This window comes from Pholcus phalangioides, unplaced genomic scaffold (assembly GCF_987345545.1).
Source record: "Pholcus phalangioides strain wild (caught in Gottingen) unplaced genomic scaffold, Ppha-v1.0 ptg000013l_1, whole genome shotgun sequence".
Classification (NCBI taxonomy): Eukaryota; Metazoa; Arthropoda; class Arachnida; order Araneae; family Pholcidae; genus Pholcus; species Pholcus phalangioides.
Genome location: NW_028301606.1, coordinates 37,392,058 through 37,417,447, shown reverse-complemented (window position 1 = coordinate 37,417,447; position 25,390 = coordinate 37,392,058). Strand labels below are relative to the sequence as shown.

At 33.4% G+C, this 25,390-nt stretch overlaps 1 protein-coding gene across 2 annotated transcripts in view; it reads right to left on the bottom strand.

The window, feature by feature from the left end:
• LOC149079058 (RPA-related protein RADX-like) overlaps window positions 1-25,390 on the bottom strand; it is a 37,224-nt gene that overhangs the window by 4,236 nt on the left and 7,598 nt on the right. For both annotated transcript variants that reach the window (XM_089241336.1, XM_089241337.1), the window contains exons 3-13: window positions 23,685-23,829; window positions 22,398-22,526; window positions 18,290-18,468; window positions 17,679-17,758; window positions 10,839-11,075; window positions 10,411-10,490; window positions 8,574-8,662; window positions 6,985-7,116; window positions 4,344-4,547; window positions 3,433-3,796; window positions 1,174-1,369 (exon numbers count right to left, since the gene is read on the bottom strand). In XM_089241336.1, the coding sequence (XP_089097462.1) occupies window positions 1,174-1,369; window positions 3,433-3,796; window positions 4,344-4,547; window positions 6,985-7,116; window positions 8,574-8,662; window positions 10,411-10,490; window positions 10,839-11,075; window positions 17,679-17,758; window positions 18,290-18,468; window positions 22,398-22,526; window positions 23,685-23,829 (1,835 nt within the window). The remainder of the gene's footprint in view (window positions 1-1,173; window positions 1,370-3,432; window positions 3,797-4,343; window positions 4,548-6,984; window positions 7,117-8,573; window positions 8,663-10,410; window positions 10,491-10,838; window positions 11,076-17,678; window positions 17,759-18,289; window positions 18,469-22,397; window positions 22,527-23,684; window positions 23,830-25,390) is intronic.

Here is a 25,390-nt window from a genome sequence, read left to right as displayed (position 1 = left end):
GCACACACACACACACACACACAAACCTGACCAAAGGCTTAGATAAACAACTTCACAATTTGATGGAAAATTGAAAGGAAAATGAAAGATTGAACATATTTTTAATTTACATTATGCAGTCAAGTTTGTTAATCATAGTGGGGGAAAAAATGTTTGAAATAGCGTGCTATGTGATATAGTCAGCTTATTTCTCTCACACACATTCAGGTAGAAAAGATAAGTTTCTAGTATATCTAGATCGTTCAGTTTGGTAATAAAATTCTTACCGTATCCACTGAAACTATTAAAAAAAAAAAAATCTGAAGCTTTTTTTTTAATGCATTTTCTTTAAACTTAAACATTAATTTTACATGAAATAGCTCAAAATCTTTCTGAAGTATGTATACGAAAAGTGATTCCAAGGTGTAAATAAATTTGGCTCAAGTGACAGTTACCATTGTATTAATTTCAATTGGCACGAAAACTTAGCTCATGACATGGCTGTTTTATGTTAGTACATGCATCCACATCCATCAAAATATTTTTAGCCGAATCCTTATACGTTAGCTGAGGCAAAAAAAACTTTGTTAGAAAAAATCTTTGTTAGCCAAAAGTTGGTCAGCCACAGTGTTTGCTAGCCAAGGTATTGCTGTACCTTTTGATGGAAGAAATATACAGGGTGTCCCATAGCTCTACCACCAGAATGAATGAGGGGGTGATAAACATTTTTTGTAATGGAATGCAAGGTCACAACCCAATTTTTAAGGAGAAATGCGCATCACCACCATTTTAAAATTCCCAAAAATATGGCAACCACGCTCACATCACAGGGAAATTTCGAATGCATGCAAGTGTGAAAAAGAAAACCGTTCTTCCAGCCTCAGTCAGGTGATGACAGAGGGGAAAATATTCTATTTTCCTCTCTGATATTATGCATGTACAGAAAATATTTCTCCCCCTCCCCAGGATTAATTTAGAATTTTTTCCTCCCTATATTTTGGCGGCAGTGGCTTAAATTGCATGCTGACATATGATTAAAAAAATCATTTGCAACCCTTGGTTTCATCGAAAAAATTGTGCATCTCGATGTATACTATCACCTTTCTCATTTTAGTAGTACAGTTCTGAAACAACCTGCATGTATAATTCTTTTTCGACCAAATCATTCCAATCGTGGAACATTAATAAGCTTACGTGTATCTTGGCGGTTCACCTAGGAAATTGTCTACCTGCCTAAACGGCAGAGGCGTCCTTGTACCACTCATAATCTCAGCAAATGAAGGATGAGGTCTTGCTGATGGTTCTGGTATTAATATGCACTGCAGTAATGCCTGGAAATGCAAGCTGGCTATTGTGACAACATAGTAGCCATCAGCCAAAACTGGAAGTCCTAGAGGCAAATCAAACAAAAGAAAAGGGTCATGAGTCTGGTTCACAAGTAGTAGCTTCTTTCATGAGAATAAATATATATATTTACAGAAATTCTCTAATATTTACCCCTATACTTTAATACACAAATTTATTTTGTAAATAATATTGTGAGAAAAAAGATTTTTTGAGCAGACAATTTCATCTACGAACATGGAACATATTCGAAAAATTCACAATGAACTTATCTGATGTACAAAAGTTCTTTCAGCAAATTAAAACAGGAAGCATTCTTAAAATATACAGCATGCTAATTACTCCCTTTATATCCTGTTCAACTGTCTACACTTTTCTATGTAAAATTTATTTTCAGATTACATATTTTGGAGTTCGGAATGAATTAAAAGGATCTCCATTATTTTACATGAGCGCCACTGTATACTGCCACTAATGCATTTGCTTTACTACTTCAAAGGTCAATTATGCAATTTTTTAGGTTAAAGCCCCGACTTACGGCAGCACTAGAAAGAACGCGAAACAAGCCCAACTCAGACATTAATACGTTACAGGATACCACGCTCAGAACACATTCTGACATGTACCGATTCATTAGAAATTCCACAGAGGAATGTGTATGAGGTACATGTATGATTAAGTAGTAGGTAAAAGCCCTAATCGTGAAAGCTATGTCCTAATTATAATTCTCATTTAAATTATATAGATCCATATTATCAATTGTTCTGGTTTCACAGATATTAATACAAGCTTGCTAGTCTAAAGAACTGCAAACTCTTCATGATCATTATATCTATGTTTACAATAATTTTGTCATTTGATAATTTTTGTCGCACCACTGCCATTTTCTGCACAAGGGCTAACTAGCCAAGGACCTACAGTTTAATCTGCAGCCGCATGTGATTCACATACACAAATTACATTGATTCGTAATAGAATCGTAAGAAATAGAGGTTTTAGGATTATCTTGTTTTTCCAGAAGAAAAAAATTGACTTTCCCACTCACATCTCTATACATCATCTATAATAATCTTTAAAACAATTATTTTTTACAAATTGAGTTTTAAAAATATTTATTTAAACTTCAATTTTTTTATTGGAAAAAAAAACTGCAGATAACACCCAGCAGTATATGATCTGCCTTAACCCCTTACAGTGGCAATGACAAGATATTATAGACATACTGTATGTCCTGTGTTTCGGCAAATTACAAGATATTTTGCTTCTTTAAAACTCTCTTATTTTGGCAACACCAAGCCCAGCTAGCTCTGCATATAGAGAGCTTTATTCGAAAACATGTTTTCCAACTCTCTCAATCTGTCAGAGCGCCAGTCGGTGGAGTGAACTTTTATTTAAAGTTTGATAACATAAGGAGAGAGACTGTTTTTCCCGTTTCGTTTCACAGTAGTATAGGAATATGCGTACAGTGCAAATAATAGAAAAAGCCAGAGTATTTCTCTTCCTTTTTTTATTATTCTCAGTGTTGGGAGAAAACACTTATCACCTGCACAAAATCTGTAAAAAAAAATTCTTTCTACGAAAAAATGCATGGCATGGGGTTAGCGATTTCCACTGTGGCAATTATAATGCGGATCAGGGAAATCTCAAAACAGTTTAAGGCAAGGGTTCTCAAACTGTGCGCAGTGCCATCCTTTGTCAGAGGCACCTTAGAATGGTGACCCTTGAGCTTGCAGATAAGCATTGAACAGGGAAAGGAGCGCCGTGGGTGGAATATGCTTGAGAACCCCCCCCCCCCTCCCCGGCTTAAAGGGTTTTTAATGTATTATATGCAGGAAAATACTGTACTTCAAAAAAAAATTTTTAACAAAGTTTATGAAACTTTTTCTCAAAAAATCAATGGGTGACACTGAAATTATCATAAATCATACATTTAACATATTTTTAAAAAGCAAAAATAGAAAATAAAAATCATTAATTTCTGTTCTAGATATTTTTTTGCAGAATGCCAGTTTTATATTTTTCTGAAAACTTTTTAATCAAAACTCAAATTATCTTAAGTTTGAATGACAAAAATACTGTTCGCAGTTGAAACAGACACCCATTAGTCACCTGGTACAGGCTCCCCAGCTCGCGGTTTCCAAAATTCTGCAGTTGTTGCAGGAAGTTCTTTGGATAGTTTCAGTTCATCTTCAAACTCAGCCGTATACTGCTGAGGAAATATGTATCTAATGTCCTCACCAACTCTTAGAGGCTGCAGGTTCCCTATTCTATTTGCTATCATTATATCTAGAAAAAGTGTTCTTCTTGATTGCACGTCATGATGATAAGACCATCCATAAACTGGATCATGAGAATCAACAGTTCCTATATCCACATACTCGACATGGATAACAAAGCCTCCTAGCACATGCCGAATGCGCTGACGATAATTAACCATTTCAACAGCTGTTGACCAGTATGCACCAGGTGTCATCTGTAATTTAAAAAAGTATATGTATGTATAGTGAATATGCAAAAATTTATTTATATGCAAGATATTTTTTTTCACCATTTAAGAATACCTTGAGTTTCATTCTCGAATTAAAGTTGAGAATAATTCAGTAAAAATTCAGTAAAACTTCACATTATGAGTAATTTGGCTTATGAGTGTTTTGCAAGATAAGCAAAAAATTGCTAACAAATTTCGACTAGAACAAATTTAAACTAGATTAATAACACAATTATGTGTCACAAGTTGAGTAGCAAAAAAGAAAAAAAAAGGATTTTTCAACAGATTTTGACTTGATAAAGGAGATATTTCTCATAATATGTGATTAATGTGTACAACAAAGACTCTTAGATGAGCAGTATAACTAACACAAAAAATAGCCTGAGAATCACCTATATATTGGTTATTTTCTTGAGTTGTTTTAGATTCAATCCACCTATCCACTTCTTATCTAACAGACAAGTGGGTAGGTAGCCTGTAATGTACTTGTAGCTATACATAACTATACATAATTTAAAAAAATAAAAACTACCTTTTGTGGTTTCATTGGCTGTTCATATTCCTGAAACGAGTTCAGATCTCTATAAGCTGGAGTTAGTGCAACAAATCCACCAATTCTTAAGACATTGTTTCTGAAAAAGTCAACTTCTCTGTGATGGTCACGAATGATACTAGCAACTTGAATGACAGCTTGATGTCTCGTATATGGAATGTCAGATCGATGTCTGGTGTACATCTAAAGGATCATGCACACACATATATGTATCGCTTATATATAGGGTGCATACTATTGACCGCCCAATAATTACACACACGATTCCGTGTGAAAAACTAATAAGAAAAGGGTTTTCCATTTTAGGATCAGATGAATATTAAGAGAGTTACAACACTTTGAAATTTTGTGATGTGTCAGTTTTCTAACAGCCAGTTATGCACCAAATACCCAATAGCAAAAAACAATTTTCTCCCCATGTAATTGGTTGCAGATAATTTAAAATGAACTGAAATATTCAATCCCTTTGGAAGCCAAGTTGGTTATTTTTTTTGAGAATTGGTGTTTTTTCCTCTTTGTGTAGAGCAGTGGTTCTCAACCTTTTTTGACTCACGGAGCCCTTTTTAGTAAAACAATTCTATGACGGAGCCTCGTGGGAAAATTTTTTAATTACTGATCAAAGTTACTGGTTTATTTTTACTATTTAAAAATATTTATAATAATTTTTTTTTATTTTACTGTTTTTTTATTATTTTCCTCGAGCGGCTGGAGAGTGCACAAGGAGCCCCAAGGGCTCCGCGGAGCACAGGTTGAGAACCGCTGGTGTAGAGCAATGTTAACCTTGTTATTACATATTACTTTCGCCCCACTATATTGGCAAATTTATCACCAGATATTTAAAGTGTTAGCCAAACGAGATGTATTAGAAAAATTATTCTTCCCAAAAATCCCACTTTTTTTACTAAAATGCTATACAGGGTCATTTAAGTATTACGTCAGCATCGATAGGGGAGTTTCCGATTTGCTGACTTTAAATGACAGGAGGGGGGGGGGGGATTTGAATGATGCTTATGTAATCAACTGCCTTTTATAAAAATATGGAATATTCTTAATGACATCTTTACTGAGTGTGTCAAAAACGAAGGAAAACCATTCCCTTGTTTGTTTGTGGGCACCTGAACTAATGTTCCACCTATTGATAAGTCCTCTTAGCCACTTTAGTGATCTCTAAATGAACTGTGGATCCTCTAAGCGATCTGGAAATGTGTCCAGGCCGCTTAAGTGCTGTGCAACTGTGCTGCGCATCACACAAATGATCTGTAAATATGCCGAGGATCACTTAAGTAACTGAGGAATGTGCAGCAAGTACCTTGAATGATGTAGAATTGCACTATGGGCCGCTTAAGTGTTCTAAAACTGTGCCACATGTCACTTGAGTGATCTGAAAATGTGCCACTGGTCACTCAAGCGATCTATAAATGTGCTGCTTAGTAAATTTTTACAAAAATTTTGAGACTTTTGTTCACAGGGAGTTAAAAATGGGTAAAAATCTGCTGACGTAATACTTGAATGGCCCCTAATTTTCTTTCACTGTTACGTCAAGTTTTTTGAGGGAAAGAGCAAGGGGAAAAAAACTGGTTTGCACAGATTTAGCTTTCTTCATTACTCTCAGGATTTTAGCATTGCTATCACCTTAAAAATGCCAGGATTCCAGAGTGATGTCATCAATTTTTAACATGTTATAATTCCATAATTATTAATCAAATCAAAAATTAATAACACTTTTCCATATTAGTTTATCCACAAGGATTCGTGTGTAATTATTGGGCAGTCGATAGTACCCACATAGTATATGTAAGTATATATCAGAACTGGACAAATTCCAGGTCGCCATGGCTACTAAAATTGGTATTGGCACCTAAAATTTTATGTAGTTAATAAATTATTATTTTCTTTTGCAGGCTGAGAGCAGCACAAAATGTTTGGAATTTATAGCAGCTTATCTGCCAACATGAAAAATGGTTATTATCCCCTGAAAAGTCAAAAGAAGCCTTATTTTGAGTTTTTTTCCTCCAGTAAAATTTTTTTTAGCTCCTAAAAAATTGTTCTGGTGCCTAGATTTTTTCTGCAATTTGTTCAACCCTGATATATATCACACATCATATGCAGACGTATGACAGTACATATTCAGATATTATATTACAGTTATTTCCTGCATATGTAATTCATACATATGTAAATTTTGTAAAGAGAAAAATGCCCTATAACCTGTAGTGGTGTATAATCCACTTATGCAAACCTTCATTATATATTCCATTCATTATATTATATATTCAATATATATTCCATTCATTAAATATGCCTAGGAAATAAAAGATTTGGTGGTCATGATTTTCAAGAAAAACGCACATTCTTCTACTCCCATTGATATGCTATCTGTTATTTAAAAAAAATTATACTCAATTTTTTTAAATTTAAATATTCATTTCTATCCTAATATCTCAGAAAAAAGAGAAGCTGCAGATAACACACAACTGTCTATAACCTGCATTAAGAAATTCATATGTTTTGAATGCATAATATGTGGATTTTGAACAGGAAAATATGCTACTTATGCTTGTAGGGAATCAAATACCAAATTTTACAGGAAACACATTGAAATCACAATAGATTTAATTACCTCAGAGAATGTTGTTGATTTCAGGAAAATGGATGATGGCCTGTCGGGGACTAAAATGGCCTCCAGATGTATTACTTTCATCTGAGTACACACTAGCACCACTCCAGGACGAATATCATCAAGATTATATTTCTAAATTGAAGGTTGTAATAGTAAAGTTTTAAGAAATGACCACAAACATGAAATACGCAGAAATATATTTTTGAACTTCAACATGCCACAAACATTGAGAATTCGGTATGTCAATTATTCAATAAGAATAAGGATGGAGATTGCATTCAGCTAAGTTTTTACACCGTTATTAATATTGTATTTATAACTTTTCACAGCAGAAAAATGTGCTAATATTTACATGAAAACTGATTGTATTTATTTATATATAGTGTGGACCTAATTTTACTTAGTATTTCAAGGGTAGTAACTTCCTTATGCTGTTTGACTGCTATGTCACAAAATGTTCTTTAATTAACCTTCTAAGTGGCATTAACGATATATCTCGTGTCCTTAAAAGCCTGTTATTTTTACATTGACATACTCAGAGAAATTTTGTAAAGTTGATCTCACAATAGAATACTTTTGAAAGTGTTGCACACCTGCTGAAATTCGGAATTAAGCCTACTTCATTAAAAAAAAATATATATATAACATTCTGAAGAGGGGTTCAGTGATTTCTACTACGATGCTTGCAGGGTTGAAGATGTAGAGTCTTAGAGTGGTTTTTGAATAAAATTGTCAGAGTTATAAGAGCACTAGTCTTGGCTCTACATGGATATCAACTTTTAATGGGTAAAGAAAGTAAAGACTTAGCGACATTTTACGATGAAATATTTCTGATGAGATATATATTTTCAATACCCTTCTTTTTCAATGATGAATTCATTAACTGATTGTTATTGAATAAATGTCCACTAAACTGAGAGAATACAAGAATTAACAAATCTGCTGAAATGTGTTCTGGACATGTTTTATTTATTGTTAAACAAGTCATTAAAAATTCAACAAATTAATGAATATTTCATCAATTGGAATTTTATAGTGTGGAAATTATACTATATAGTGAAACCTCTCTTTTACGGACACCAACAGGAAAAAAACAATCTTGTCCGTAAAAGAGGGGTCACCGTTAATCAGAGGTTTGAAATGCATACTTTTGTATAAAACAGGAAATTATTATTTGGCCGTAAAAGAAGAGTGGCAGCATCTGAGGAGGTGTTCATTAAGACGGGTTTTATTGTATTAAATAGAAATTTATACAGTATAAAAAAAATTCGGAATTTCAATTTCACTTAATTCTTATTCTGACATTTATGTAAAAGTTTAAAAGGCAAAAAAAGAAAACTGGAAAAAAAACCCCCCACTCAATTGGTTTGCATGACAGTAAGACAGATTGTATGAACTCTACTTTTCAAAATGCACTGATGGAAAGAACCATTCAGTTATGGCAAACTTTTGCAAATTCATTTGCATTAACATTTACTATTATTTACATACAAAATTTACGAAACCGCCCTATCCAAACAAAGATGCTATGTCGACAGAGGAAAGAATGTGAATAACAAAAATTACTATAACACCTATGATATACTTACAAAATGATTGCAGAACAGTATGAGTTTGAAAGGCACATAACTTGTGCTGTCAACCATTTCAACATAAATGAGGCAACCAATGTTGTTCACTGAAAAGATAAATGGCAATTACCACAAAATAATTATTCTTGTTAGCTACGCCATCGGCAAGTGTATAATTGAATCACTTTATGCAAGAAAGACATAAGTCTATTTTTCACAAAATTTACTTTTTGGCATTTTCCACTTCAGTACATGCTTTTACTAAAAGTAGAATTCCCTTTTAACAAATACTGTTATAATGAAAATCTCATTTTAACAAACACTTTTCTAATCCCCCACCCCCAGATATGCTTACATGGGAACAATGCAAAAACCTGGAATTCCTTTGTAACAAAATTTTGTTATAACGAAGAGTTTTATTATTCATTATAACGGGATTCGACTGTATATGACATGCCAAAAGAGCATAGTTTTGTGGTGCTTCCTGGTAAAAGGAGGTTTATATAGCTAAAGTTTCAAAATTTATGCAAAAAAAGGCTACAGTCTTGGCTCCCAACCTTGAGGTGCAAATGCAAGCTGATCTCCTTGTTAACAATATATGTATACCGTTGTTTGTTATTTTCACATAAACTAATAAATTTCCGGATACACCCATCCCCCAGGAAAGCTTCGATATCTCTCTGAGATGGGAAGCAGGGTGTGTCCGGACCTTTAATGTTAGAAAGTCTTGACACAGAGAGCAACAGGCCTACAACGGTACAATTATACAATCATTACACTTTACTCATAGTTAGAAAAATTGATAGCAGCACTGCACATAATAGCATTACACTAAACAAACTTCACATTAGGTTCACAATGCATACATGCACTTTTCAACATGTACGAATTGATTAGAAGTTCTGCAATGAAATATAGACGAGATGCATGTGTGGTTTAGTAGTGGTAGTCTTGAACGGTTTTTTGCTATTTTCTGAAAACTAGTTGTGACTAATGCTCTTTTTGCATGAAGTGATTCAATTACAGTTATGGGCCACCGCCCATAACTGTAATTGAATCACTTCACGGTGCTTCCCCCCCCCCCGACAAACCAGTCACGGCCCAGGCCCTGTCCCTCCAGGGATATAAGCCTTTTACCCTTGCGGGTTGGGTCGCGCTGGGGAGCCCCCCCCCCCCCAGCATCAAAGGTGGAGTCAACCGATCTAATGTATATATGTATATACAAATTGACATCATCATCATCATCTTGCCCCCCCCCCCCCCAGACTTCCAAGTCTATCTCCACCTATGATTACAGTTGAGTCTTAAGATAAACACTCTTAATGAAAATTAAATATATGTATATTTGGATAAAGCATTGGAGAATAACAGCTTTGTTTAATATGAGCAGGAAAACCAAAAACTAACAATCACAATGAAAAAAAACCCCAAAATTTTTCTTTTCGAAATTTCTCGAAACAATTTTATTGTACAGAGCTTTTCGATGAGAGATAATACTGACTTCATATAGTTTTTGTGTTGATTTTTTTAATTTTGACAGTGCTTTACAACTTTATAATAATATTTTTTCTACCTTGCTTTACAATGTTTACAAAATGCATGTGTGATCTAGTAATAGAGTTTATATGTAGTTCTCTCAAAAATACTTTATCTGACTTTTTGTATTCAACAGAAATATATATTCAAAAGATTTAATACATTGAAAGATCAAAAGAAAATTATTTTGGAGTAAAATAATAAAATATCAAGTTATTTCATAAAAAAAGATTAATAAATGGTTTTTGTCCAAAAACTTTAGAATGTTCTAGCCAAATAATCTATTTTTAATGTTTTTAAAATGATGTGAATGTCTTACGTTTGTAGCCAAATCTGTGGTAACTACTAACATAAGTGACCAGACCAACAATATCGACTTTTGCATCAGCTGCTACCATTCTGAAAAGATTCAAGCAGAAAACCACAAAATGTAAATTACTATATAGCACTAAACTTTACATGAAAAGTGAAAATGTCTGCCATTTGTTTTTATCAGCCATTACTCACAAAAATTTGTGAACAAATTTATCTCTTCACATCACCTCTTATAACTATGCCTTTTAAGGTTTCAAGGAATATGAAATAAAGCATACATGTTTCTACTCAATCATCCTTATCAGATTAGTGATAAAATATGAAAAATAAAATGGCTGCGGAAAGTGTGCTTTCTTCCACCTTGCAAAATGGTGTGTGAAGAGAAAAGAAAGCCAAGATTTTTTTCAGTCACAAAATCTACAGCCTACTTACTCTAATGATGCTCTCTGAGTAAATGCATACTCTATATTAGGCAATACAGCAATTTCTGGTGCTAGATTATTTGCAGTACTTGGTACAATTTTCACTCTGTTGAATTCTCCCACACTCATCTCTACTTCAGCTAATGGAAGTGTGATCAAACCACCATGTAGAAGAGGCATCGGAAGGTCCCGGTATCTATCCCGAGGAAAGTAATTCTCCATAAGAAGTATTGCTCCAGGTGGTGAACTGGAAATCGAAGAAAAGAATTAGAATCACCGTACACTCATGAACTTGAATGCCTCAAGTAAGTGATCTAATTTTGAAACAAGTTTCCTTAACTATAATAAGAAATGAAGATAAAGAAATGAAATTAAGAAGAAAAATTAGAATAAAATTAAGAAATTTAAAATAAAGAATGCTATGCAATCTAAGAATTTTGGCATTTTAGAATTAAAAAATTGTATTTAGAACAATTAAAAAGATCATAATGACTGAAATACATTTTTAAGTTCAAAATTAAACTGTTTGTCATGTTGATTTAAAAGAGCCAAATCAATAGCGCAACAAATTGAACATCAGGAAAGAGGGGTGTACAACCACACACACAATTCCTTGATCCGGTGGTTGTGAAATAGCTGTTGAATTTGGTGGTAAAAAGCATAATTTGATTGCTGAAAGGTCCATTATTTTTGGATGAGCGGTGCAATGAATTTTTTTTTTATCCAAAATAAATAAAACTTTTCTCTTCTCACTTGAAAATTTTCTATCTAGCTTTCTCAATCACTGTTCGAAAATCTCTGATGTCATCCATGCCTTTTTGTTACCATCATAGTATACAGGAAGAGTTTTAACATTCTTAAAGCACTGTAGGTTTTTGATTTTCCAATAACTAATGGTTTTAATCTTTCAGAATTGTATGAGTTTGCTGCCAAAAGAACTGTCAAATGATCTTTGTGATTTTTACCTCCTTCATATTTTTCTCCTCTGATGGCAAGAGTTTGATTAGGCAAAAGGTGAAAAAATAAACCTGTCTCATCACAATTAAACACATCTGACTGAATCTTTATACCCTTCTATCATTGGTTTCAGAATATCATTATTCCAATTTTCAACAGTTTCTTGAAATGCAGATATGCTCTGCAAATGCTCTCAAAACAATGCCATGGTGCTCTTTGAATCGGGTCAACCATCCACTGCTCACAGTGAAATCATCTTGATTGAGACTTTTTGCGAAACCTTTTGCTTTCTCTGGAATTATTGGTCTTGATAATGGGATTGAGTGGATTTGAACCACAAGAGTTGCTTCTTCTAAGTTGCTGAAGTCTGATTTTCTTATGCGTTTTCTGCTTGGTTCATAAGAAGATTCAAACGCTGATAAAATTTTTCCTTATTTTTGAAAAATGTCGAAATAGTTTCATGCAACTCCATATTCTTTGGTGGGTTCACTCTGAGTTTTACTCGATTTTAGTTTTTTTTTTTTAAATTTTTACTTTTGATTTTAAAAGTTGAAGTATAAAGTTTGCGTGGAGCCATTGTATTCACGTCCGTCAATACGATGAAAATCAAATGATATATTCAGGTCTAACTAGGCTTTAGATCTTTTTCTTTTACTCCTTTTCCAAGAAATCACAAAATTGAGTTTCGCCGAAAACATTCTTTGCAACAGACAATATCAAAGCTCCCAATAGTTAAGATTTTTATCCTTATTGGATGTTCACAATATTTATGTAATAAATATATTTAGCCATTTCAAAGGCTAAAACCTAAAGGTGTTATTTTACTATCATGTAGTGGCAACGGCACTTTTGTAAACACAACGTTTTTGTGTCTCCAGCAAGTAAGCTGTTTGTGCATTTTCACGCCAGTGCTTAGATTATGTATCTCCACATTTAAAGTAATAAATAATCAGTTATATTAATGTTAAACCAGTTCTAGAAACATTATTTATAAAAATGGCGACGAAGAAGTGTTCCTGTAAAGGTAAATAAATTGAAACTTGTACGCGCTGAAAAAGAAACTGATTACGCTATAGCTACAATGTCGAAAGTAGGTTTAGTTGGTCAGTTGTCGATTTATGATGATGCCAATGAAGATTTTGACTTGTACATCGAACGGCTCGAGCAGTATTTGCTAGCAAATGAAGTGGAAGATGAAAAACGCGTACCGGTGTTGATCTCTGTGCTCGGTGCAAAAACATATAAATTGCTTCGTAACTTGCTAACACCGCGTCTACCCAAGGACTGTGAGTATGAAGAGCTCGTCAAATTGCTTCAAGAACATTTTCGTCCTGCACCGATTACCATCACTGAAAGATTCAAGTTTCACAGACGAAATCAAAAGGAGGGTGAAAGCATCGCAGAGTATTTGGTGGAATTAAAACGGCTTGCATCAACGTGCGTTTTTGGCGATTTTTTGAATGAGGCTTTGCGGAATAGATTCGTTTGCGGTATTCGCTGCGAGGCAACTCAAAAACGTCTACTGGCAAAAAAAAATTCGAAACTTGCAGATGCCATTGACATAGCTGTAGCAATGGAACTCGCTGAAGAAGGCTCTAGTAATATCAAGATTATAGCGGCTGGACTCTCATCAAATGTAAACAAAGTGGGAAAATCGACTTTTCATCAAGCCAAGATGGAGTAAAGGTATTCACGAAAACAAATCAAGTTCTCAGAAATGCTATCGATGTGGTGCGTCACACACTGCCGAAAAGTGTAAGTACAAAAATGCTAGGTGCCATGCCTGCAATAAAATTGGACATATTTCTCCAGTATGCAAGTCAAAGCAGAAAAATTTCTCTGCTAAAATGGTATCTACTGCAGATAAATTGGACAATGAAGAGTATAATTTATTTTCAGCGAATTCAATTAATAAATTGAATAAAGAATCTCGGTTTCTTGGTTAACGTACAGATCTGTGGTAAACAATTGGAAATGGAGTTAAATACTGCGGCAGATGTAGCCATTATCTCCGAGTGTTGGCTGAAGAAACATTTACTTCATATTGTTCCCAAGTTTACGAATGTATTTCTTAAAGATTACAATCAAAATCCTATTGATGTTTCAGGGGAAGCGATTGTACATGTCACTTATGAGAATCAGACTTCCAAGTCCTGTGCTATAATTGTCAAAGGCGATCATCGACCAGCATTGTTTGGAAGGGACTGGATAAAATGTTTCAAGTTGAATTGGCCTAAAATATTTTCTATATACAAGGTAAATGAATCTGGTGATCCTGCCAAGAGACTGACTGATAAATATTACAAGCTTTTCGAAGAAAGTTGTGAACCAATTAGACATATCAAGGCAACATTGAAAATGAAGGAGGATGTTCAGCCAGGTTTTTGCAAATCACGTCCTGTGCCTTATTCATTGAAGGTGAAAGTTGCCGAAGAAATTCACAAATCTGTACAACGTGGAGTTTGGAAATTTGTGGAGCATTCCAGTTGGGCAACACCTCTTGTGATCGTCCCGAAAAAGAATGGTGATGTTCGACTCTGTGGTGATTTTAAGGTCACTGTGAACAAGTATCTTGATCAAAATCAGTATCCACTGCCTACACAGCAGGATTTGTTTTCGACTCTCAACGGTGGAAAGTATTTTTCAAAGTTGGATTTGAGTCATGCTTACCAACAAATCGAACTTGATCAACGCTCACAAGAATGTCTTACTCTCAACACTCACCTAGGTTTAGTACGCCCATTGAGATTGTTGTAGGGCATAAATAGTGCGTCGGCAATTTTTCAATCATCAATTGAAAAGATCCTTCAGGGTTTGCAATCAGTGATATGTTTTCAAGATGATATTTTGATTTCTGGTGATACAATTGATGCACATTTGAAAACATTAGAGAATGTATTTCAACGATTTTCTGATTATAATGTCAAACTTAATTTGTCAAAATGTAGTTTTTTGCATGAAAGTGTAGAATTTCTTGGCCATATAATTGACAGTCAAGGTATTCATCCTACTGATGAAAAGATTAGGTGCATTAAGCAAATGAAAGCTCCCACTAATGTCACTGAACTCAAGTCATTCTTAGGTCTCTTGAACTATTATTCAAAGTTCATTAAAAATTCTGCTATGCTATTGGGTCCTCTATATGAATTGCTTCATAAGGACACACCATGGAAATGGTCGTCTCAGTGTGAAGAAACTTGTCAGAAATGTAAAAACATTCTATCATCAGATGCAGTACTTGTCCATTATGATGAAACATTGCCATTACGAGTATCTTGTGATGCTTCTCCATTTGGTTTAGGAGCTGTTTTATCACATGTCATGGACAACAGGGAACATCCCATAGCGTATGCTTCTAGAACATTAACTAAAGCTGAACAAAATTATTCTCAAATTGAAAAAGAGGGGAGCAATCATTTTTGCTATAAGAAAATTTCAGCAGTATTTGTTTGGTAAACCCTTTGTATTGGTAACTGATCATCGCCCCTTAATAAGCATTTTTGCACCAGACAAAGGTATCCCTGTAATTGCGGCAGCTAGGCTGCAGAGGTGGGCTTTGTTGTTATCTTCATTCAAGTATTCTATTGAGTAAAAAAAGGGTTCTGATCATGCTAATGCTGATGGATTATCTCGTGCTCCAGTAGAATCTGAGACGGATGCACAATCTGATGTATTCAAGATTTCATATTGTGAGGATTTGCCAATAACTAGTTCAGATATTGCCAAGGCAACTCGCAATGACCCAATTTTGGGAATGGCCTTGAAGTATGTTCAGAATGGTTGGCCTGAAAGACTCGATAATGAGGCTTTAAAACCATTTTTCATACGAAGAGATCAGTTGTCCGTGGACTGTGGTTGTCTTCTATGGGGAATGCGTGTGATTATTCCAGAAAAATTTAGAATACATTTATTAGACTTACTGCATGATACACATTCTGGAATTTCCAAGATGAAAGCTATTGCCAGAAGTCATATTTGGTGGCCACAATTGGACAAACAAATCGAAAATCTTGTTCAACATTGTTCTGCCTGTCAGAAAGTAAGCAAAGCTTTGCCAGGAACCCCACTTCAACCGTGGGTATGGTCCAAATTTCCATGGGATAGAGTGCATATTGACTTTGCTCAAAAAGATCAAAAGAATTATCTTTTGGTGGTTGATAGCCAATCTAAATGGTTGGAGGTGATACAAATGCCTTCTATTACTTCTGTTAGTACCATTGATGCTTTCAACAGTTATTTTCTCGATACGGTTTACCGTCAGAGTTGGTTTCTGACAACGGTCCTCAATTGGTTTCAGAGGAATTCAGATCCTTTTTAAAATCTAATGCAGTTATTCATACTCTGATACCAACATATCATCCTCAATCTAATGGACTTGCAGAAAGGTCAGTACAGACTTTCAAGCATGCATTGTCAAAAATGCAAAATGATCCAAATGATCATAGATCATTGAGTAAGAAAATTTCTCAATTCCTGATGACATATCGTTCTACACCTCATTGTACAACTGGTGTATCCCCCGCTGAATTGTTTTTGTCTAGACAACTCAGAACACCATTGTCTCTTGTACATCCCAGTGTTCAAGCAAGAGTAAAAAAACAACAAGATTCACAGAAAATGTATTATGACCGTAGTCATAATGCAAAAAAATATTTTCACCCTGGTCAGAAAGTTTTTGTTCGATCCAGTAAGAATCATCAGTGGAGTCGGGGAACTTTGGTGGAACCCAAGGGAAGCAAGACATGGATTGTTAACATCGCTAGTGAGAAATATCTTGCTCACATTGATCAGTTACGCCCTGATCATGGTTATAATCCAGTGACTACTGATAGTAGTGAATGTGATATTCCTAGGAAATCAATTGCGAGTGAAAGATCTGTTACACATGTTCCTGTTGATGAGAACATTACTCATTCATCACTTCCAAATCCCAGTGATGACAGCGAATCTTCATCTAGCTGTGACAATTGTATTCCTGTGTCAGATGTCAAAGACAGTGGAGTGAATTCTTCTGCTCTTGATAAGAACTGCGCAACAAAAAGTGATCCGGTGAATCATGATATTGCTGATAAAAGTACTGTACCAGTGACTCGTCGATATCCACTGCGTGAGCGGAAAAAGCCTTCACGTTTGATTTATGAACATCAACTTCTGTTTTGCATTATATAATCATCTATGTATTTCATATTTTTTGGGGGGAGTATTGTAATAAATATACTTTGCCATTTAAAAGGCTAAAACCTAAAGGTGTTATTTTACTATCATGTAGTGGCAACGGCACTTTTGTAAACACAACGTTTTTGTGTCTCCAGCAAGTAAGCTGTTTGTGCATTTTCACGCCAGTGCTTAGATTATGTATCTCCACATTTAAAGTAATAAATAATCAGTTATATTAATGTTAAACCAGTTCTGGAAACATTATTTATAAAAATTTACACTTTTTTTTACCATGAAAAGAATGAAAACCATCTTTGGAAATGGCATAAAAATGGTAAGCCGGCCAGCAGGTTTCAAACGTTCATTCCTCACATGCATGATGCCCCCCCCCCCAATTAAAAAAGGGGACCCTGCAAAGAAACAAAGGTTTGTTGAAATATCCATGAACAATGTCAAAAAATTCTTAGAACTGGTAACACACAAGCAATTGTAAAAACCAGCTGTGGTAAAGGGACAAAAATTATAGTCAACTTAAGTGGAGTTAAGCCAAACACGTGTCGAGTTAAGAGAGTTTTTCCTACATTGAAATTAGTATTGTGCCAACCAAGGGAATAATAGATGTTGAGTTATCGAGATTCCACTGTATACTATGGTCAGATCTTTAGTTCAAGGTAAATGGATTATATCATTAGCTAATAAGATAACACACAAAAAAAAATTAAGTTTAAAGGCTCACTGCTCATATAGTCCAAGATTTGCTTTGCCAAACAACTTCACAGAAGCTATACCGGTAGAGTCGGAGACCATCAAAAATGCCTGTAGAGAATTTTTTTTGATATTTTGGAAGTATGTAAACAAAATGCTTACAAAGAAGCTCACAAACAAAAATGTTAAATCAAGATGAAATTTTAAAAATTATCAGTTTAAAATTTTATTTGTTGACTACATGGGTGCACAAACATTGACCTATGGATTGACTTGGCTCAAGTATTTTACCCAGCCAACAAAATATTCAAAAAAATATTTCATTAAAGATTAGATGTCATAGAGAAAATTAAAATAATCAATTTTATACAAGAAAGGATGATTAAAAAATGTATGTGCAAATTGGTTTTATAATTTGTTATTCCTATTTGATCCCCCCCCCCCACAAGTACTTTAACTCTGATAATGCCTGCAAAAGTAATCCAATGTGTAATATGGCGACAAATGGCAAGTTTGTGCACTCATGAATTTCAGTTACATACAGCAGAAAATCACTTGTCTACTATCACGTGTAGCATTTCAACAAGATTTATCAATGAATAACTATGTATATAAAATGGAGGAAAATGAAAATGAACTCACAACAAATGCATATGGATGTTCGTTTGCACTGTGTCCATAGTGATGAAGTCTACCCCTGCTGATCACTCTGACTAAGAGGGCTGGATATGGTTTTGGTAGCCTTTTCCAATCGGCACTGAACTCCATCACAGAGGTGAATGCTATTGGTAATGGATCATTCTCATTGAAATTGAATGCAGCTATACTTGCAATAGGGAGAAAAAAAGTACAATTTTAGCTGAAATATGGAAAAGAAACTGCCAAAGATTTCTGAATACGAAGTAAAAATTATACTAATAAAGCCGATTTGTAATGAGAAAAAGAACAATGAAGAAAATTAAAGGGTTGAAAATTCTTAATAATTAATAATTATCAAAACTGATCAAAAATCACACTCATGATAAAAAATCAGCGCCACAACAATGATTTCACACACAATTACTTTTTTCATTAAGATAGAAGTGTTATTTTTTAATTTCATGTAAAACAAGCCTAAAACATTTTTATTACATTGGTGGCAGATATACATCCACAGGACAAAGTTCAATAAATAGCAACCATTTTTAACGTCAGTATCAAAAGTTTTCAAATGAAGTGACTATCGATCAGAATTAACATATTGAAAGAACACATATTTATATTTGATGTAAATCAACGTTAAAATTACATTAATTTTCTTATTTTTCCACAGTGAAATCATTTTTAACGAAAATTATGTTTTGTTGAAAAAAAAAAAGAATTGTAAAATCAAAGATGAATGGAATGCAAAGTAACAAGAAAATTGTATTTACTCCCATGTAGTATTTTCTATTTCCATATTACACTGACATAAATCAGGAGTGGACAACTTCCGGCAAGCGAGAAGTGTTTACGTAGAAAAGTATCAATACAAACAACACACACAATTATATATTCAGTAAAACCTGCATAAAACGGTAAGTCGAGAGACCAGAATTGTTTTCCATTCTAGAAAGGTTTCCGTATTATAGAGGTGTACATACAAATACATATGCAGTAATTTATTTCTATCGCTTACGAAACTTGTTTTGAGCTCATCACATATTCAGCCAACGAATGTTAAACAGAGACGTGCTTTTTTTTTTTAATTTTTTCATGTTCGATGATTCAAATATGGATACATTTGAAATTTCATATTTAATCTGCTAATAGTTAAGTTTCAATATAAAACTTTCCCCTGAATAGCAATAAAATTAACACTTACTTTTGTCAAAAATGAAACATTTTTAATAAAGTAAAACTTCGATATGATATTCTGTGGACCAAGAAAAAATATTGTTGTATCGAGAGGCAAAATTATCCTTACGTGTGATCAAATTTATGTTGTCGTCATCTTTTCTACATGGACATAGTTAATACCATCAGAAAATGCACTTTTATGTATTTATTCGCTGCAAAAAATTGTAAATTGATTATAATAAAAATTCACTAAGATGCTTTGCACTTTCCTTTCTTACACAGAAAGTAGCGATACCAATAACTTATTTTAGCTTTTAGTGCAAAATATTGATGTTTTCAGATGCCTTCAGAAGAAGGAAAAGTGACAAAGTTAAAATTAAATTCAAAGATTTCAGAAAACGATTTTGAGCAAAATATAAAAAAAATAAAGTTTTTTTTATGTATATATAAAATAACGGTTTCAAAAATCTAAAAATATTGTTATAGTGGGATTTATCGTAATAAAGAATATCGTTATATTGAGTATTGTTATAGCGAGGTTTCACTGTATTTAAAATAAAAATTGAGAAATTGCATACCTTTTTAAAAAAAATGGTGACAAGGAGATCAACAACCAATTATGTTTGTGAAACAAAAACAATTCTACACATCTATAACACTTAAATTTTGTTTTTTCACACCTCTACGAACTCACATTTTTGTGTTCAAATTCAATATGCATTTCTTGTTGCTGGTGGCCATCTCTATACTAAATGAAAATCTCTGCAATAGCCAAAACACAGTATCGCTAAATTGCGAACAATAATTCAGTCTCCCTCACGAATTACTCTCCCGAAATTATTAAACTTTTTCCAAAAAATGGGAGTGTTTTCTAACAAAAGTCATAATTTCCATCATAAATGAAATATTAAACAAAAAACAAGCTTTTACTAAATTTTGAACAGTAAATCTGCTTCCTTTCAAGCCTGCCCTAAGAACCAGTTCAGATAGATAATAAGCATTCATCATTTTTCGAATAACAAAAACTTGCACTTGGCCAAACATTTTTTCCATTTTAACAGTTTTGTATCTACAAATAGACTGAATATGCCTTTCATTTCCATGTTAGACAGTTTCCGTCTTAAAGAGGTTTCCTATTATTGAAAAAAGCATTAATTATTCACAAGACTATAGATTTGTCTCATTTAAGACAGGTTTTCGTCTCATACAGTGTCTGTCTTAGACAGGTTTCACTGTACTTCGGTTGACTATTTTTTTAAATAAAAATAAATACAGTAAATCAAGAAACCTAGGAAATAATCTATATAATGCAATGTTTATTAACTTTCTTTTCATCATGCCCCACCTAAGCATCTAGTAAAATCTTGATGCTCCCTATAAAAGACACACAGGAAGAGGGGGGGGGGTCGATATGCATCCCAAGATGATAGAAAGAAAAAAAAAATTGTTATTGTATTCAAAAAATTCTTAAATGCTGTTTCAATCTATTTCTGTGAATTTGAAATTCTTTTTGAGGGTTAAAGACTCAAAATTTCTTTGAAGAGATTCTCTCTGCGCTCTTCTGAAACTCTAAATTAGCCTATGCTCTCCTCCATCAGAATCTATGTGGAGAGGAAGCAAAAAAACCTGGAAAGTCCTATAACCTGGTCTAAAAAAAAACACAAGTTTTCAACCTTTAAGACAGTGCAGGCCAATAAAAGTTTCCATGAAGCCCAATGGTCAAAAAGTTATATTATGGCATCTTGGTTCTTGCAGTAGCATCTTAACGGGTAAACCCAATGGGGCTTTGAGGGAGATAGGGAGCCCTAGATTATTGGAGAATTTTCGCTTATTTATCTGAGGTAATTTTTTCGTTAAATATGAATTTTCATTGATACTTAAATTATTTTTTCATTAATTCCAAAATCATTTCCTTCTAAATATTAACTTTCATTAATTATTCAATTATTTTCCCACTAAATATGAATTTTCCATAAATTCTGAGAAATTTTTTCATCAAATATGAATTTTCCATAAATTCTGAGAAATTTTTTCATCAAATATGAATTTTCCATAAATTCTGAGAAATTTTTTCATCAAATATGAATTTTCCATAAATTCTGAGAAATTTTTTCATCAAATATGAATTTTCCATAAATTCTGAGAAATTTTTTCATCAAATATGAATTTTCCATAAATTCTGAGAAATTTTTTCATCAAATCTGAATCTGAGAAATTTTTCATCAAATATGAATTTTCCATAAATTCTGAGAAATTTTTTCATCAAATATGAATTTTCCATAAATTCTGAGAAATTTTTTCATCAAATATGAATTTTCCATAAATTCTGAGAAATTTTTTCATCAAATATGAATTTTCCATAAATTCTGAGAAATTTTTTCATCAAATATGAATCTGAGAAATTTTTTCATCAAATATGAATTTTCATAAATCATGATAGCTCCCTTTAAAAATCATATTGCTCCCCTGTGGGGAATCAGGGTTCTAGTGACATCACCTATTATTGCCAAAAAAGTCAAAGGTATCATTGAAATCACTGAGAAATTGCGGGAAATGAACCTACTTTTATTGCAGTGGATTAAAATGCTCATATGATGAAAATATCAATCCATGATTTTGGAAAAGAATGAAATTCAAGTTTAGTTGAACATAAAGGAAATTATTTTATAGAAAGTCAGTATCTCAAAATCACAGCAATATCTCTTTAAATGTAGGTCATATAATCAACCTATCTATGCAAATTTCTGATCAGCAAGCAGCAGCAATATCAAATATCTAGTCAGGGGAATGAAAAAGTTGTGCTTTCCTTTACGTGTTTTTTTTCCTCACTCTTTATAAATTTGCCTTTTTCCAAACAAAAAAATAATTTTACAACTCATATCATGACATTATAATGCCACTTATATCAACTGCACATATAAAAATAGCTTACAAGCATCAGACCAAGCAGGTCCAAATGGCTGCATGGTGCACCATACTTCCAAATAATATTTCCTTCCAGTGACTAGAGGTCTGCACTCAAGCTCCCTTGGATTGCTTGAATCTAAAAACCTTAATTGGTCTGATGAGGAATAAGGGGAGAATGATACATTATCACAATTTCATATTTAAATGGAGATGCATAGTATAAAAATTTCACAATTAAAACAAAATGTTATGCCTAAAAAAAAAGACAAAAATAATCAGATATATTAATCACAAACCAATTAGTTACACTTTATAATGATATTTCAATCAACACATCATTGAATGATGTTTGAATTCAAATTTTATTACATAAATACCTATTTTTTAAAATTTGTGAAACACAAAATGATTTCTACAGAAAATTCTTTGATATTATTTTGACTAAGTTTTTAATAAAACTTTTCTAGAGAGTTGCACAAAGTCCCATTTTTTCAATGAAAAGCATCCCAAATATTTTGTAAGAACTTGTCCGACAAAGAACATTCAATACAATAAGTGCTGCTCTTTGTCAAATTATTTCAGAAACAAAACACCAGCATTTAAAAGTGTGTGTGTGAGATTTTTTCGATAGGTTGAGCAAAGCAACAGAGAACAGTCTTTGTCCTCCTCCTTGGAGCAATATGCCTGGGATACTATACTACTGATAATTCCAGCTGATCACCTATAAGCTAGGATTTCATAGTTATACATATGACTACCTGAAATTTTTATAATACCTTGCTTACGTAGAAGATGACAAATCCTAGCTGTTATTTATCAATGCAAGTAAATCTCACAGATATGTTTCAAAGGAATTAAAATTATCGAAGTTGGATTAACATTTTAACGAAAAAGCACTGATGACTTCAGCGACTTTTGATAAATGGTTGAAAGTGTATGGTAAAAAAAAAGGACACACACACATCATTCTTCTCCACAAACTGTATTTCACAATTGTAAACTGTGGATATAGGCATTATTAGAAACAATGAACATTATTTTAAAATAATTTTATTGCATTCAAAAGCATTAAAAAGCTCACACAGTTCCTATTTTAAAAATAAATAAATATAAATATATATATATATATTTATTTATTTTATTTTTATTTTTTTGATAGAACAAAATGACTGTTCTGTGGAGACCTAATTTTACTATAAATTTGATAAAACTTGCATTATAACTCTACAATAGACCACAAAAAAGTATTAAAAAATATTCATTAATATTCCTCAAATAAAAATTTAAATTACCATCAAGATTACTACTTTACCTAGTGGTGGTAAAGCCATGAAAGCACGTTCGATTACATCTATGTTTTCTAGTAAAACATATGTGACAATATGCCTGTCACCGAATTCTCCTTCCAGGTAACACATTTTAACAGAGTTCATTCGAATGAAATCACCAACTTTCAGCTGAAAAAAAAATAAAGAAAAGATTTTGAAAAAAAAAAAAGTTCACAAAAAACCAAATAGGTATCCATAACTACATACTTTCTTGTTTCATATATGTGTGAATCAATAACATTGCTAGACTTAATTTGTTCATAAGCGAGGGAGTGCTGGTACAGAGCAATACCTGACTTACGTCAGTAATTTTATCCAAGACTATAATAACGCAAGTTGGAAAAGAAGTAAATCTAGGTAAACTTTTCCAATGGTAATGCCCTTTACCCCTCAGAAGGACAAGAAGGTAAATTTGCAGGTTTTCTTTATTCCTTCTTATCCATCTGTCTATTTTTATGTGACTCTAACTGGAAAAAATATATCTCTAACATGATGTATCAAAAGCCTTTAAGCTCTGCACACAATGCATCTAATTGAAAAAAAAAATCATTTTTAGGATCAGATGACATAAATGCTAGGTGATGTAGGTAGAAGAAAAGCATGTTGGGGCATTACTGTATATATATGTTATTGCCAAAGCCCAGAGTGAAGCCAATTTGCAACGAGGCTGGCCACTCATAATTATCACGAAAAATATGCCAACTTGATGATGATCCCAAATCACGTCTTTTGTTATCAGTCTTTGGCCAGGGATCACCAACCCCTTCGCAAACTAGCCAGGTCAATATTAAATAAAATTGGCCAATTCATGAAATGGCTGGCCCTATCGTGAATTGGCCAATTTTGGGCTTTGGTAGTAATGTATACAAAGCACTAAAGACTACTACTAAACCACTCATGCACCTTGTCTATATTCCTCTCTGGAACTTCTAACAAATTGGTATATGTTGGAATGTGCATGTACATGTTGTAAACTTAACGTGAAGTTTGTTTCTGTGTAATGCTTGTTATAGAGTGTTGCCATCTGCTTTTTAAACCATGAGTGAAACATATTGATTGAATATTTATAATTTTGTAGACCTATTGCTCTCTGTGGTGAGAACTTTTTAATAAAAAGAACGGCTCACATTCGCACCTTGAAGTTGGGAACCACAGAAAATCAACTTTAGCCGACCACCACTTTGGCATCAGTGGGGTTTAAACCCAGGTCCTCACGATGTGAGTTCATCACTATAACCACTGGACCAGCACAGCAGCAAGTACTAAAGACTGGATACCAAGCAAAGATGAAGTTCAAAAAGAAAATTCACATGCTTCTGCAGGGGAAAGATGCTACACAACACTCAAATCAAAACCATGGCAATGAAAAGTCGGAAACGGGTCCAAAAAAAAATACACAGCTATCCAAGATAGGAGTCATTTCACCAATACCACTGTGGAAGTACTAAACTAACGCTAGCGGTTTGGTAAATTTTGACTTTTCCCTCACCCCAATAAAACATTTCTTCAAAAAAAAAGGATTTTTGCAGGTTAAATTTTTGGGAACAATTTTTTCTCTCTAAAAAGTGGTGATTTTTTCAATCACTGTCGATATTTGGGGTATTTTAGAATTTTTTTGGAAGTACAGGAGACTTGGCAACTATGCAATCATGATATAATAGGAATATGATAAGAGAAATATAAATTTAAA